This window comes from Cyprinus carpio, unplaced genomic scaffold (genome assembly GCF_018340385.1).
Source record: "Cyprinus carpio isolate SPL01 unplaced genomic scaffold, ASM1834038v1 S000006537, whole genome shotgun sequence".
Lineage (NCBI taxonomy): Eukaryota > Metazoa > Chordata > Actinopteri > Cypriniformes > Cyprinidae > Cyprinus > Cyprinus carpio.
This window is the reverse complement of record NW_024879202.1, coordinates 392,515-408,072: the sequence shown is the minus strand read 5'-3', so window position 1 is coordinate 408,072 and position 15,558 is coordinate 392,515. Positions and strand designations below refer to the sequence as shown.

At 37.8% G+C, this 15,558-nt stretch overlaps 1 protein-coding gene across 2 annotated transcripts; it reads left to right on the top strand.

Moving 5' to 3' along the window:
- The first annotated feature begins 770 nt into the window (after positions 1-770).
- Positions 771-7,072, top strand: LOC122143938 (zinc finger protein OZF-like). Of its 2 annotated transcripts, XR_006159444.1 has the most exons (3): positions 771-815; positions 1,508-1,635; positions 6,748-7,072. XR_006159444.1 is itself a non-coding variant. In XM_042754529.1 (2 exons), the coding sequence occupies exons 1-2, from the start codon at positions 1,551-1,553 to the stop codon at positions 7,023-7,025; spliced, it is 363 nt and encodes a 120-aa protein (XP_042610463.1). In that variant the 5' UTR covers positions 1,179-1,550; the 3' UTR covers positions 7,026-7,072. The 2 variants fall into 2 exon arrangements, 1 of the variants encoding a protein (XP_042610463.1); XM_042754529.1 differs by lacking the exon at positions 771-815 and having other exon boundaries at positions 1,179-1,635.
- The last annotated feature ends 8,486 nt before the right edge of the window (positions 7,073-15,558 follow it).

Below are 15,558 nucleotides of genomic sequence, written 5' to 3'. Positions count from 1 at the left end.
AGAGACAAAAACATACAAAAATACAAAGAATAAAATACTAAATACAAATATTCTTCTCGTTATTTCCCTATAGCGGATAATGAATCGGATGTCTCGCCCATAGGCTTACTTCGGTGTTGAAGAAAAATTTGTCTTTTTTCAGTTTATATATCTGTGATGTGTTTTTTCAGTAGAACAGATGTTCCTGCCGCTGCACAGAATAATCAGTTTATTAAACAATGTTGAATCAATGCAAAATAATCTAATGTAAGATTTGAAAAAAAAAAATCATATTTCAGCAGAGTAGTACACAATTCACCAGAGGAGGGCATTCAAACATCCTTTTAAATGCATATTGAAATATAAGAAACTTGGCAGAATGTTTATAGAAGCCAGTCTTTAAGTTTCATATTCTGCACACAATAAATAATAACATTGAAACATATGTTACTTACTGGCGCATGTTTTTGTGCATGATTGTTTTTGTCTGTCTGTTGCACTAATGTTTCATTTGGTTGACAAACATTTTATATTTAGTAATAAACTAATAATTTTCAATGGTTCATTCGAAAAAATGCATTAAAACTACTATATTTATATACTTCTGATCCCTGGTATAAATAGTTTTGCCTTTCAGACACAATCTTACACAAGCTAACATCTTTCATTGGTAGTTATTTTCAGAACATCACTGGACAACATATTTCAATATATACTTTGCCACATATAGAACTTGTTTTCGTTTCTAAAAATTTTTATGCACTTTTAGACTTTATTTTATAGTGGTGGTAATGACGTCATAATAACGCGCCGCGCTGTGTTTCGACTGAAGGAAGGTTTGTGTTTTTAGCCATTTAAAGTAAAGTGTTTAAATCGATTCAACCCGTTAGAGCAGTTTCATAGTTTTTAATAAGCGATGTAAAATTAATTATTGTTTAATGTAATACTGCAGCGCTTCATCTAACATTTATGAGCGCTAATTTGTGATTAAAACGCATCCACACATCTGTAACAGAAAAGAGCGCTTCACTTTGCTTCCTTTATCGTGACTCAGTTCACCTTGAACACGAACTGATGAGCAAGTACTAGTGATGGAGAAACGGAGCTCTTTTAAATGAAGAATATTGAATCAATCGCTTCGCGAAACGATTCAGTGATTCGAATCTCTTGAGTCGCCGCGCGCTGACGGTCCGCACAATGTAACACACGAAACAAAAACATGCGAGAATAACTCTTACTAACCTGTATTTAACAAGTGCACTAACGAAAACACGATATAATACATGCTATCTACAAATACAAACAATACACATCATAAATATCTAGATATGAACTTTCTAGATTATTTGTGCTAGTTTTTTTTTTATTTTTTATTTTTGGCTAATCAATCAGTTTAAGGTCATTTACTCTCACTGTGAGTGACTCCCTTGTCACTTCGCTGACTACTGAACTAGGGAGCTGATTGAGTCATTTAGTTTGCATGTATTTTTTTTCTTTCTGTTATTTATTATCATCTTAAATGTCACAGAAGACTGAAGCAACTGAGATCCAGGTGACACACAATTATAAAGATGGAGTTTATTAAGGAGGAGATTGAAGAAGTGAAGATTGAAGAAGTGTTCAGTCTGAAACAAGAAGATACTGAGACACAAACAGGTTGGTTTTTATTCTCAAAGATGAATTCACTCATTTGATCCTTGATAAAATATCCAGCTCTTCAGAAATGATTGACACGTCACACATTAAATAAGAGAACAAAAATACAGAAGTAGCTTAAACAAAACAATTATTTTGTTCAATATAAAAGTTTTTCTTCTGAACTGAAAACAATGGAAAACACCTTATAAACTTTTAAAGGATATAAGATAGAAAAACATGTTTTCCTTTGAGAAAGAAATGCAGTGAATGCTGTTTTAAATCATTTTTTTTTGTGTGATGCACATGGAATCTTAAGTATTCAAAATTCTTCATGAAAACTGATTATACTTGACCAGACCATTTTTTTCTAATATTTTAGAAGTAAATAACAGATTTGATTGTAATCAACCAGCTCTCTTGAGCTAAACTTCTAAACTTAAAGGCATAGTTCACCCAAAAATGAAAATTACCCCATGATTTACTCGCCCTCAAGCCATCCTAGATGTATAGGACTTTCTTCTTTCAGACCAGGGTCAGGAACCAGTCAGTATTCTGGATTTTTGTCAAAGAGCACAGGTGAGGTTCCCGACCCCTGTTTTAGACGAATCCAATTTGAGTTATATTAAGAAGCATTCTGGCTCTTCCAGTCTTTATAATGGCAGTGAATGGCTCTTTGAGATTCAATAGTCCAATAGAAGTCCAATAAAGTGCATCCATCCATCATAAAAAGTACTCCAAATGTCTCCGGGGGGATAATAAGGGCCTTCTGAAGCAAATCGATGCATTGTGTAAGAAAAATATAGTACAAGTTAGGTCCTTGTATGGGAAATCCACCCCAGAATAACAGACAAAAAAAAACATTTCACTTGATTAAACAGACCCTAAGATCACTGTGTTCCTGTCAAGCTAAAGTCAAGGACTACAACATGACATTTAGTTGGTTAAAATCTAATGGGTTTAATTACAGTGCATTTATTAAGCATTTCTCTAAAATTTCCAAACTCAATATATAGGTTTGATATTAAGGTTTTATCATGATAGACACAGATTTAACTGCTGTGACACACAACATGCCTTTATGTTAAAAAAAAAAAATAATCTTCTCATAAAAAAAACAAGAACATGGTCTTCTTTTTAATGAAACACCAAAGGTTATATAGGCTAATTATGCATTTCTTATAGCAGTTTGTTTACCATATTCTTTTCTAAGAAGAGATATTTATTTCTATAAACACATTTAGATTCATCTTTAGGGCTACTGAAGTTTTTCAGTCAAGAGCAGTGCGTGATTTTCTGTCTTTCTTTTGTTGCTTGATTAAAATCAATAACTCAGACAATAGCAACTAAATTAGGCTGCTATTCCTTTAAAGTGCCCCTATTATGGATTTTTGCATTTTACCTTTCATGCAGTGTGTAACACCGCTCTAAGTGAATAAAAACATCCTGCAAAGTTTTAAATCTGAAAGTGCACCGTGTATAAAGTTATTGTCTTTCAAAAGAAAGAGTCGACTCTGAGTCATGAAAACGAGTCGTTTTTAAAACGACTCTTCAGCTGTTTCATGGTGACGTCAAACTGAAACATTAGCATATTTATGCCCGCCCACTTGTTGCACACACAGACCCGGGGAAACTTGAATCTCTCCTCCCTCAAACACTGAAGCGGATTCCTGTAGAGAAGACGCTGTAGCACCGACCCAGTGTTTAGTGAGCGTGCAAGGATGCTCAAACACTCTTTCCAAAAATAAAACTGATGTAAGATGATTTTGAAGTTGGAGGAGAAAAGTGTTGGGACTGCGTAATATCACTGCGCCTGCTGTGGCCATGTTACAGCAGCACAGTTCCTTAATTATTACGCCGGAATCGAAGTATAGTTCCTAATCGTATCGGCCTAGAAAATCGCAACTTTTCATTTTCCGCTGGTCTTAGTACACAGTATAACTACAGAAGAGTCAAGTCTTAAATAGGAAAAATATTGAAACTCTTTGGTCATTTTTGAACGCGATGCTACTGGTCTAATAGGATTCAATTATGTATGCTAAGCTACGCTAAAAGTGCTATCTTCAGGCCCGGAGATTGGCTGAATGGATTCAAAAACGGTAAAACTCAATTTATTAACTCTGGGGGAGTTGGAGAATGAGCCTATTTCCAAAAAAAGTGGAGTGTTCCTTTAAGGAAAATGACCAATAATTTCGTTATATAAGTTCCGACTGAAGAAAGAGAGACATGAACATCTTGGATGACATGGGGGTGAGTAAATTATCAGGATATTTTTTTATTCTGAAAGTGGAGTAATTCTTTTAAAAACTGTTGCAGTCATGTACTCTAAAGCATACTGTTGCATGCAAAATACGTGTTTAGTTGTGTGCATTGTGTTTGCTCCACGCAGCTTGTAGGTCTGTTTAACAGCAATATCTGTTCACTTGAAATTGTCTAGAAATGTATGGATGAATAGTGAATGTTTGTCGTTGTTATTACTTTTAGTTCTGATAAAGAATAGAGCAATACGTTAGTGTACAAACTGCAGTGCTTTATCAATACATTTCTGCATTGGGCTAACACATACACCATGGCTGTTTGGGTTAATGGTGATGGGCGTTCTGTTATTGACCTGGGCTGCACGCAGTAGACCAATCACGACAGACTGGGTCATCAGACCAATCACCGCAGTTTAGCATCACGCAAAGAAGGGGTTTGGAAAAATAAATCGTTAAACAAATCATTTGGGAGTCATTGAGCAAAAAAGGAAAAAATAAATGCATGCATGTCAAACTGTTGTTGGGGGACTCCCAAAACCAAAATACACTGTGTGCACAATTATTAGGCAAGTTGTATTTTTGAGGATTGATTTTGTTATTGTACAACTACAGTGCTCTTGGTCAATCCAAAATGTTAACAAACCCTCAAACCTGAACATTTACATTAAGTAGTAAAAGTGAAGTTTTGGCGTTCTTAGAGAATATCTACATGTACACCATTATTAGGCCACTATTAGTGTGCAGAATTATTATGCAACTAAATGAAAACAAAAGATTTTTCCCATCTCACTTGTTTATTTTCACCTGTTAAAGTGAGAATAATAAACAAACTCAAAACTTACAAATAAACATGTCTGAAATTTCAAAAAGAAAACCTCATTTACCAATATAGCCACCCTTCTTTTCGATAACAGTCACAAGCCTTCCATTCACGGAGTCAGTCAGTTTCTTGATCTGGTCAGAATCAACTTTTTGTGCAGCCGCAACCACAGCCTCCCAGACACTGTTCAGAGAGGTGTACTGTTTACCTTCACTGTAAATTTCCTGCTTAAGAAGGGCCCAAATGTTCTCAATAGGGTTTAAGTCAGGTGAAGAAGGGGGCCATGTCATTAGTTTTTCATCTTGAAGGCCTTTACTGGCCAGCCACGCAGTGGAGTACTTTGATGCATGTGATGGAGCGTTGTCTTGCATAAAAATCAAAATCTTCTTGAAAGATGCAGACTTTTTCCTGTACCACTGCTTGAAGAAAGTGTCTTCTTAAAATTGGCAGTAGGTCTGAGAGTTTATTTTGAGTCCATTTTCATCCCGAAAAAGGTCCAACTAGCTCATCATTAATAATACCTGCCCATACCAGTACCCCACCTCCACCTTGCTGGCGTCTGAGTCGAAGTGGAGCTCTGTGTCCGTTACTGATCCAACCACGGGCCCATCCATCTGTTCCGTCAAGAGTCACTCTCATCTCATCAGTCCACAAAACCTTTGAAAAATCTGTCTTCAGATATTTCTTGCCCATTCTTGACGTTTCAACTTGTGTGTCTTGTTCAGAGGTGGTCGGGTTTCAGCCTTTCTTACCTTGGCCATGTCTCTGAGAACTGAACACCTCCTACTTCTTGACACTCCAGGAAGGATGCAGTTGTGGAATATGGCAGCACTGGAGGATAATGGGTTCCTGGAAGCTTCATGTTTGATTCTTCTCAAATCTTTGGCGGTTAATTTGCGTCTTTTCTTCTCGACACATTTCTTGCAACCCTGTTGACTATTTGCTACAAAACGTTGATGGTTCTGTGATCACGCCCCAATATCTAGATATTTCAAGAGTGCTGCATCCCTGTGAAAGACTTTTTACAATTTTTGACTTTTCAGAGTCAGTAAAATATCTTTTTTTGGCCCAAAAAAAAAGAGGTTTTGCCTGAGGAGAAGAATCTGCCTAATAATTATGCACACCTTGATATAGGGTGTGATCTCCTTAGGCCACACCCTCCCTCATTACACAAATACTCATCACCTGATATGCATTTAATCCAATAAGCTTTCAAGTTTATATAGCTTGGACTTGGAAATTATATATAAAAAGACCACAAACACAAAACAATAAAAACACTAATAATTATAAACACAGTGTATGAACCTTTCATTACCAATGATAGGGGCACTTTAAAACCGAATGCACAGTGCAATGGAAAAAAAATGCCATGTACTGATACACATTCTCCCAGCTGTTCGTTCACTTAAGACATAATCAACTCTGTTTACATGAATACTTGTCAAAACAGACAATTCAGTAGCAATTCAGTGTGTAATTCTCTGTTCATGCGATGTGAAAGAGTACTCGTACGCTGTGAGACGTGCTCCCTGTGTGTATGCTTCAGTGTCTGCTCTCAGAAAACTGGACCGAATTGAGTTCTCTCTTGCGTCGTCAGGTTTATCCATATGTCTGCTCTTCTCTTACTCCCACATATTGACATTTTTAATGTTTTATGCGACGTGCAGCAAGTGTATGTTAGCTTATGTCCCGCTGGTTCATATTGTACGATCCTATCAATCAGTTGACGCATCCTAATGTTTTTGTGATATCATTTACACGGCGAGCATCATTCGACAATGAACAGTCATTAAACTCATTAGCTATTTTGTCACCAGGCATGGCCCAACACATAGCTAGTCGAAGTACACAGTTCCGATGACTCGGGCAAACGGTCCACAATTTCCTCAACATTTTTAGATTTGCGAATTACAAATTTATCCATCTCTGCGGTTACGATTTCCATGTGCAGGTGCGCGCTGTGGTGATAACTAGCGAGCCAGTAAATGTTTGGATGTCTGTTGCTTTGTGCTATTAAACTGTGGTTAACTTGCATGTTTCTTTCTGCTTTAGACCTGATGCCACTGAAAGAGGAGAGTCAAGAGCTCAATGATATGGAAGAAGAATATCAATATGAGAAACCTCATCAGTTCATGACTGGAGAAAAATATTTTAGCAACTCAAAGATTGAAAAAACATCCTCACAAAACAAAGAAACTAGAATAATTAAACCTTTCACCTGCCAACAGTGTGGAGGTAGTTTCACACAAAAAAGTAGCCTTAACAGGCACATGAAATCACACTGGAATGAAGCCTTTCGCCTGCCAACAGTGTGGAAAGAGATTCTCTGACAGAACAAACCTTAACACCCACATGAGTGTTCACACTGGAGAGAGACCTTTCACCCTGCTCTCAGTGTGGAAAGGGTTTACACAGAAACGAAATCTTAATGCCCACGTGAGTCTTCAACATAGACGTTGCCTGTACACCTGCGAAACAGTGTGGAAGAGTTTCTCACAAAAAGGAAATCTTAAGACTCACATGAGAAATCACAGTAAAGAAAAGCCATTCACATGCGATCAGTGTGGAAAGAGTTTCACACACAAAAAAACCTTAATGGTTCACATGCAATATCATACTATCAGATTAAAAGAAAACCGTAAACATTACATTACGATTCACACAAGAGAGGGGGCTTTAATATGTCATCAGTGTGAAAGGAGCTTCGAGGACAGGATTAAGCCTTAAGAATCATGTAAAAACTCACGCAATGGAGAGAAGCCTTTCATGTGCGATCACTGTGGAAAAACTTGGGCAAAACAAAGCAAACCTTGAGAATCACGTAATAGTTCACACTGAAGAGAAGCCATTCATTGCCCTCAGTGTGGAAAGAGTTTCCCATACAAAGGAAACCTTAAGATTCACATAAGAGCTCACACGGAGAGAGGCCTTACAGTGTCTTCAATGTGAGAAGACTTTTATGTATCACTCAAGCTTGAAACATCATTTACAGACTTGCACCCGTTTCACACCACAAGCTTGAGCTTCACGTCAGCGTCACTGCAGTGGCTGCAAAGCTACAAATTTCTTTAAAGGACAGCTATTAATTTGTTTTAAAGCTGATTTACAAAACTGAGCCATATGCATTAATTCTGAAGGACATCAGTTCAGTTGTGATCAGTGTAACAATTTTTTCTTTTGCCATCACACTTAACAAATACATATGAAAAGACTTATAAATGTGAGACCCTGTTTGTGTTTTTTGTAAAAAAAAAAAAAAAAAAAAATAAGCTACAGAAAACGTATACGTGTGTGTAAAAATTAATGCTCTGTTCACACCAGAGCTGAGTGTAGGCTGCATCTGATTGTCCAATTTCACGACCACTTCTTTTATTTGCATCCTTCACTTCATGCTTCAGCTAATTTTTGTTACAAATATAAGGACATAAACTTATAATGAACACTGCACTGTGTTATTTAATTTAAATGATTAGGAAAATGTTGTCAGTCTTGACTTGAAAATGTCAGGATGAACCATGGAAGGGGGGGGTGTCGAATAAATAATTGTATAAATTTGAGGAAGTTTGTCATCTGAACAATATGAAGGATTTGTGGGATTTCATTAAAGTTCATTGTAGAGCCGATGACTGTATTGTCAACACAAGGAAGACACAGTTGTAATAAAAGTGGTTTTAGTAATAAAAAGATAGACGGGTAACTAAAAGCTACTAAATGAATGGATAAAGTGATTGATGAGTGCAAGTGAGTTGGATGTTCATATTGCAGGTGCATGTTTTCTAATGGAAAGATAAACCTTACAGACTCTGGGCCTCATTCATGAAACTTTTGAAAGTGAAAAGTGAAAGTCGTGACATTTGCCAAGTATGGTAACCCATACTCGGATGGGTTAAATGCAGAGCACCAATTCTAAGTGCACACACACAGCAGTGAGAAGTGAACACACACCCGGAGCAGTGGGCAGCTATATATCCAGCGCCGGGGGAGCAACTGGGGGTTCAGTGCCTTGCTCAAGGGCACTTCAGCCATGGGTATTGAGAGTGGAAGAGAGTGCTGTTCATTCACTCCCTCCCACCTACAACTCCTGCCGGCACAGAGACTCGTACCTGTGACCTTTGGGTTACAAGTCCAACTCTAACCATTAGGCCACAGCTGCCCTTATTCCTTGGCAAAGATCGTGTAGAGCCCTTTGAAGCTGCATTTTTGAGCAGATTTGGAGTAATTTGGAGTAACTTGGCCATAAAACAGACCCCGAAAACTCTCCTCCAGATTCACAAAAGTTTTGTAAACCTAAGATTTGATAGTTAAACATGCTAATGAATTTGAGTCATTTTCAAACAAAAACTGCATGCATGCTCAATTACAATTAGCATAATCCCTGCCTATAAATTACGTGTCCAGGAATTAACGATTACTTCAAACAGCTGATTCATCCAGGAACTAAGCATTTGACTTTGTTAAAGGATAAGCCAATTCCAGAATAAAAATTTCCTGATAATTTACAAACCCCATTGTCATCCAAGATGTTCATTACTTTCTTTCCTTAGTCGCAAAAAATGATTTCAATGATGGCCAATGATTTCAAGGTAAAAAAAAAAAAAAAAAAGCAGCTTCAAACGGCTCTACAACGATTTAGCCAAGGAATAAGGGTCTTGTCTAGCGAAACAATTGGTAACTTTCTGGGGAAAAAAAATTATCCACTTTTTAACCACAAATGCTAGGCTTGCTCTAGCTCTGCGATGCGTGTCTTTACACATTATGTAATCCTGTTGGAAAGGTCACAGATGGTTAGTTCCTCGTCTTTGTACTTTGGTTAAAAACTCTCATTTTCTCCTCCAACTTTAAAATCATCCGGCATCATTATTTTACCTTTATTGTAAAGGGCATTTGACTTTTCCAAAATTTCCCCTTTTAAAAAACTGAACCCCAACTCCAACAGATGTAACGCGTGACCTTTCCAATATCACCTAATAAAGACACGCATGCACATTGCAGAGCTAATGCTAGCCGAGCATTTGTGGTTAAAAAGTGTATTAATACATTTTTCTTAATTATCAGGAATTGTTTTATTCTGGAAGTGACCTTATCCTTTAAGGTGTGAGCCACTGAATCATTCATTCAACAGATTTGTTCAAAAGGCTGATTCATTCAATAAGGAAACACCATGCTGTGTGTTGATCAAAGATGCAAAACGGTACTGTGATCTTTGTTTGGAACTATTTTCATTGGCAAAATTGATCAAAAACAGGCAATATTGTGTCACTTAATGCTAATTTTGTCACATCACGTCTGTTCACTCAGAGTCCTGTTACTTCCTGTCTGTTGCACCCAGATCCTTAAGGACTGTTCTTCAGTATCCCAGACTGGCATCCAGCGTGGAGGACCCACCCTAAGCCAGTGCTCTAAAGCCCTCCAGTTCCTGAACTAATTACCCTGTCTGTAGTGCTTCCCACAATAGGGATCGCTTCATGGTGTATTTGGGGTGCATATACCACCACTGCAACTTTAGAAATGGCGGCGGCCACTGTGATGTCTCCAGAGGTGGCGGCCCATGCTGCAGAACCTCCTGAGGCAGCGGTGCTCGCTTCAGCTCCTTGCGTGGTGGCAGCGCCCAGCAATTCATTTTAGCCTGTCATGTCACGGTCAGAGGAACCGTTGATGAATGCTGTACTGGTCTAGCTAAGGAGAATGTTAATCAACTCTCCCTGTTTCCTGATGGTACTGCTGTAGAACCTCCTGAGGTGGAGGCATCTGCTGCAGAACCTCCAGAGGTGTCAGTGGTGTCCACCTGTGAACTCTCTGCCTGTCCTGTCATGGCTATGGAGGCTGTCTGCGAATCCTCTTCCTGTCCTGTCATGGCTATGGATGCCGTCAGCAAACCAAGCCAGACAATTTGGTCTCAATCTCTGCCATGGTCTTCTGGTCAATCTGGCTCTCCACCCTGTTGGGCTTCTGTCCTGTCTGCTCCGGCCTGGTGGTTTTCTGCTTTGTCTGCTCCATCCTGGTGGTCCTCAGCTCCACCTGCTCTGCCGTCCCCACTCTGGCTCCCTGCTTCACCAGTTCTGCTTTGCCAACTCTACCTCAGTCCCCGTCTCTCCATTTCTATGTGGACCTGGCCCTCTGTCCCTTCCTCCGTTCTGCCTCCGCTCCACCAACCTCCTGGAATTTACTGTTGGGGGGGGGACTGTCACACTCACCCTGGACTTCAGTTCCCACAATCCATTTCACTCTGTTTATACACATGGCTGCAGCCAATCACACACCCTACATCAGCCATGGACTTCCTCTCTCTCACTGCTGAGTATTGTCTGCATTTATCGCTCTCCAAGTTATAGCACTTTACGGAGCCATTTCCCTGTCTTAGTTTCTAGCTCCTAGTCTCAGTTCCTTGTTCTAGTCTTAGTCTAATCTCATTCTGTTTCCTGATTTCCTGGTTTCTGATTCTTGCCCGCGTATCTTGGATTTACCTTTTGCCTTGCTGTTTCGGACTGTGTTTGCCCCTCGCCTCGACTATTGCTCACGTTTACAGATTACCCCTTTTATCAAGCCCTCTGGATAACATTCGCTGTCGTCTGACTCAAGCCCATTTTGGATTGCTCTTTTTGTCTTGCCTGTGCCATACCTGTTTGCTGTTGTTCGACCCTGCCTGTGTTTTTTGAACATGCTTATTGATAAAAGCTTGCATATGGATCTGCACGCCTCTCATTTCATCGGATCCATTACACCTATGGAGGATATTTAAAATAACAATAACATTCAATAACATTCAAATATAAAAAATAACATTTAATGAACACTTAACAGTAGACAGACTTATTTATAATGTAGTGTAGTATTATCTGTGCCATCCATTTTTAGTATTCTTCAATTTAAATGCTTAATTCATGTTTTTAAGGGGAGCATATTGACAAAATTATCAGCTAGAAGGACAAGGACATCTTACACCTGTGAAAAGCTAATCATTTAGCCAAATAAATAAATGAATGAATGACAAATTAATATAGTGCTTTATTTTGTAAATCTGCACACTCAAAGTGGTTTATAATCATGTGGGGGGTCTCTCCTCAACCACCACCAGTGTGCAGTATCCACCTGAATGATGGGAAAGCAGCCACAGTACAACGGCTCCAGTGTGCTCACCACACACCAGCTACAGGTGGAGAGGAGAGAGAGACATAGAGCCAATCAGGGGGATGGAGATTATTAGGAGGCCATAATTGCCAAGGGACAGTGGAGGGAATGTTCAGAACATGGCAGTCTGCAGTAGACATTTTGTCTCCACAAGTGTCATTCAAGATGGGCGACGACTCTTAAAAGAGGGGGCTGTGCCTATTTTGTTTGCCTGGAATGACTAATCTCTACTGGCAGCCTGACCAAGTGTCTGGGAGAGAACACAACGGCCTGAGGATGAAGTAACTAAAGAGGAAAGCAAGGATGTTGAAGTGTTGCTTCAGTGCCTCGATTATAATGCCAAGCCTGAACCGTCAGCATTGGATATGGTTTGTGAGAAAATAGAGGCACAACAGCAGGTGATTGAAGAAGCTGGAAGAGGTTACATTTAAGCAGTCATTTGGCTTGGAGAGGTTTTCATCATCGCATGATGATATCAGATTCAATACCAGGTACGTATTGTGTTTCATGATTTTTATATCCATATGGTAATGACTTTGTTGCAGACCTAGACTGTTCACATTTATTCACAAAAAAAAACCTTATTTATACTGCTTGACCAATAAGAGCAACACTTTCGTAAGGGGAACCCTATGAGCACAAGGCCATATTTAAGAATATGAATAAAAGTAAGATGAGACTTCAACATAAAAGAGATAGGCCTGGTTTCACAGACAAGGCTTAGACTAAGCCAGTATTAGGCCATAGTTCACTTAGGACATGTGACACTGAAGACTGGAGAATTGATGCAGAAAATTCAGCTTTGATCACAGAAATCAATGACATTTTAATATATAAACAGTTGTTAAATTTATAATAACATTACACAAAACTTGTTACTGTATTTTCTAATCAAATAAAATAGACTTATTTTAAACAAACAAAATATTCAGAACTTTATACTTTAACAATATTTACATGTATTACATTCAAATTAATATCAACAATGTCACTGTAAAACAAACAAAACTACATTTAAGCCTTTCCGAAACCAAAGTAGCATATAAGGCCAGCAGCAGGAGGTCTTTAAATTCAGTTTCTTCTGAAATACCTCTTGGCAAATATAGACTAAGGGCACAGGTTGAGGACTATGGAATCTGTAAATGCAACATTGTAACATAAAAATATGTGATTGAAGAAAAACATATGTAATGCTACACAATATATATTTAAATGAGTACCTTTTTTAGTCGCTGTTGCAAATCTGCATCCTGGAATGTTAAATGTGCTTCTTCAACTATACCCCAGCGACCTCATCATTTAACATGTAGAGAAACAACAACAATGAATTTGGAAACAACCCTTATGAAAATTAACCATAGTTTTACAATAATAAAGCAAAAAAATGGTTATTGTAGTTAAAAACCATTGTAACAGCAAATTAACCATAATTTTGTTACACTATCCATAGTTTAACCATGGTATTTATTGTAAAATAGTAGTTATACAAATGGTACTCAATCCGCCAAAAACTATAGTTACTATACTTCTAATATAATAAATCCATGGTTAATTTTCGTAAGGTAACTCTGCATGCATTTACGTTACCTAGCCTCTCAGGACAACAAAGAGACATAATAAAAACCTTGAACTGGAACATAACACCCACATCATCCCCAACATGCTGCCCTAATGCTAACATCACCAGTCAGCTTGTCTTTATTAGATACTGGTGAAAAAAATCAAACGTATTAATGTGAATATGTAGATTCATACATCCATAAAAAAGACTAGGCAGATTATGTTAGCATTAGCTAGCTAGCAAATTGTACAGCATTTATGTATGAGGAAGCAAATAGCTTCAATCCCTGGTCCAAGGATGTTGTTTACGTGATTTTATCAAACAAAGCTTCGTTATGTCACACTGTTTCGAAACCGATGATTCACCACTAGGGGGTGTTAATCTCAAAGTGAACCCATGAACCAGTTCTGGTTGCCCAGTTAATTCTGTGACATGAAATCCCACAAAATTTTAATATAAAAAAATAACAAATTCAGGGCCATATGTTGTGGGTTGAACAAAAGATAACTTCCCTTTAACACAGATGACTATATAGTTTAAATACCAAAATGAGTGACAGAATTACGATAGAATTAATTCCACCTCCTCCTGACTGATAACACTACTGTTGCCTGCTAGTTTTATAGACAGCTCTAATGAAAACACTTGATTAAATAATTTCATAACTCAATTAATTCATTAAATAATTAATTTAGTTCATTGTGTGTTAAGGGTTTGATTATACTTAAAACACAACTCAAGAACTAATATTTATAAAAAAAAAAAAAAAGGTATTTCTAAATACTATCATATTTATTTCTAAAAAAAAAAAAACATTACCATTTGTTCTGTAAGTTTGGTCTGAGTTCTTGATGCTTTTACAACATTTTCACCAGCAGGTGTCACCAGCATGTGCAGTTTCAAGTGCTTCGAACTTCTTTTTTCGAAGTAATTGGTTCAATTGTTTCAATGCTTCAAAGAGCTTTCAAATGCAGCCTGTGCCATTCTTATAGTGCTACTAATGAGGTAATGAGAAACAGGTGACATCAATTGATGAGCAGTTGAGTCCTGGGTGAATGGAAAAAAAGCCAGGGATGGAGTGCCCTCTGGTGGAGCTCATCGGCACTCCAGCTAGTGATCGTGACAGTAGCTATTTCGTTTTATTGTTTAAATCACTCCACAGACTGTTTGCTTTTACATCTTTTTGAAACTTTTTTCAGTTCAACAAATTTTGGATCTCAAAATTAGAAAGTGTAGACATAATAAGCAAAGGCTTCAGTCCTACACCTTTTACTGTCATTTTATCTACTAAGCATCATTTTTCACACTGGTTTTTATTCATACAAGATAAACAGAAAGAGTTACATAAGACATTTCACAAAATGCTGCAAAGGTACACGTTTCAGACATGAATACAACAGTTTAAATATTACATGCACAAATTATTCATTAGGGGAAAACCAGAGTAAAGTAAAAACAAAAGGTGGATAGAGAAGAAGGATGACTGTATTGTGATTTGTAATAAGTATATTTTAGATTTAAATTCTAGATCTAGATTCTTGGACAGAAATAACTGGTATACTTTTGAGAGTAGTGTTTGACTACATGTCCGGTTTGTATTTCTTTTAAAAATAGCTCTATTTGGGAGGGGTTTTTGACCCTTTCAAATTCCTTATGCAATGTAAGGAAATGTCTCAATTGCAAATATCTAAGAAATTCAGACCTTGGAAGCATAAATTCATTTCTTTTTTTATTCAAATGATTTAGGTGCATCATTACGAATCATTTGATGCAGATAGCGGAGTCTATACTGCATTCAGATGTATGTGCAAAATCATTAAGATAGAAAATGATGTTTGTATAGTTCTCAAGATCCCAATAACGTGATATTTAGCCCCTTGAGTGCGAATTTTACCAGAGGGACCCCACCAAAAAAAAGAGTGTATTTTACCCCTGCAATACGATTTTTTACCGGGGGATCCCCCTTGAAATGCCATTGGGCTAGTTTTGAGTAGCAATTGGGCGGGTTTTGTTGTTAAAACCTGGCAACCCTGCACACAAGTCCAGTGAGTAAAGCTATCAAGGCCCCGTCAGACTGGTTGTGGGGGAGGTGTTGCAACACTATATAGTGATATTCTCAATGTTACCCAGAAAACAGGATAAAGGTTTAAATCATTTGAAATACTTCTGCTTAA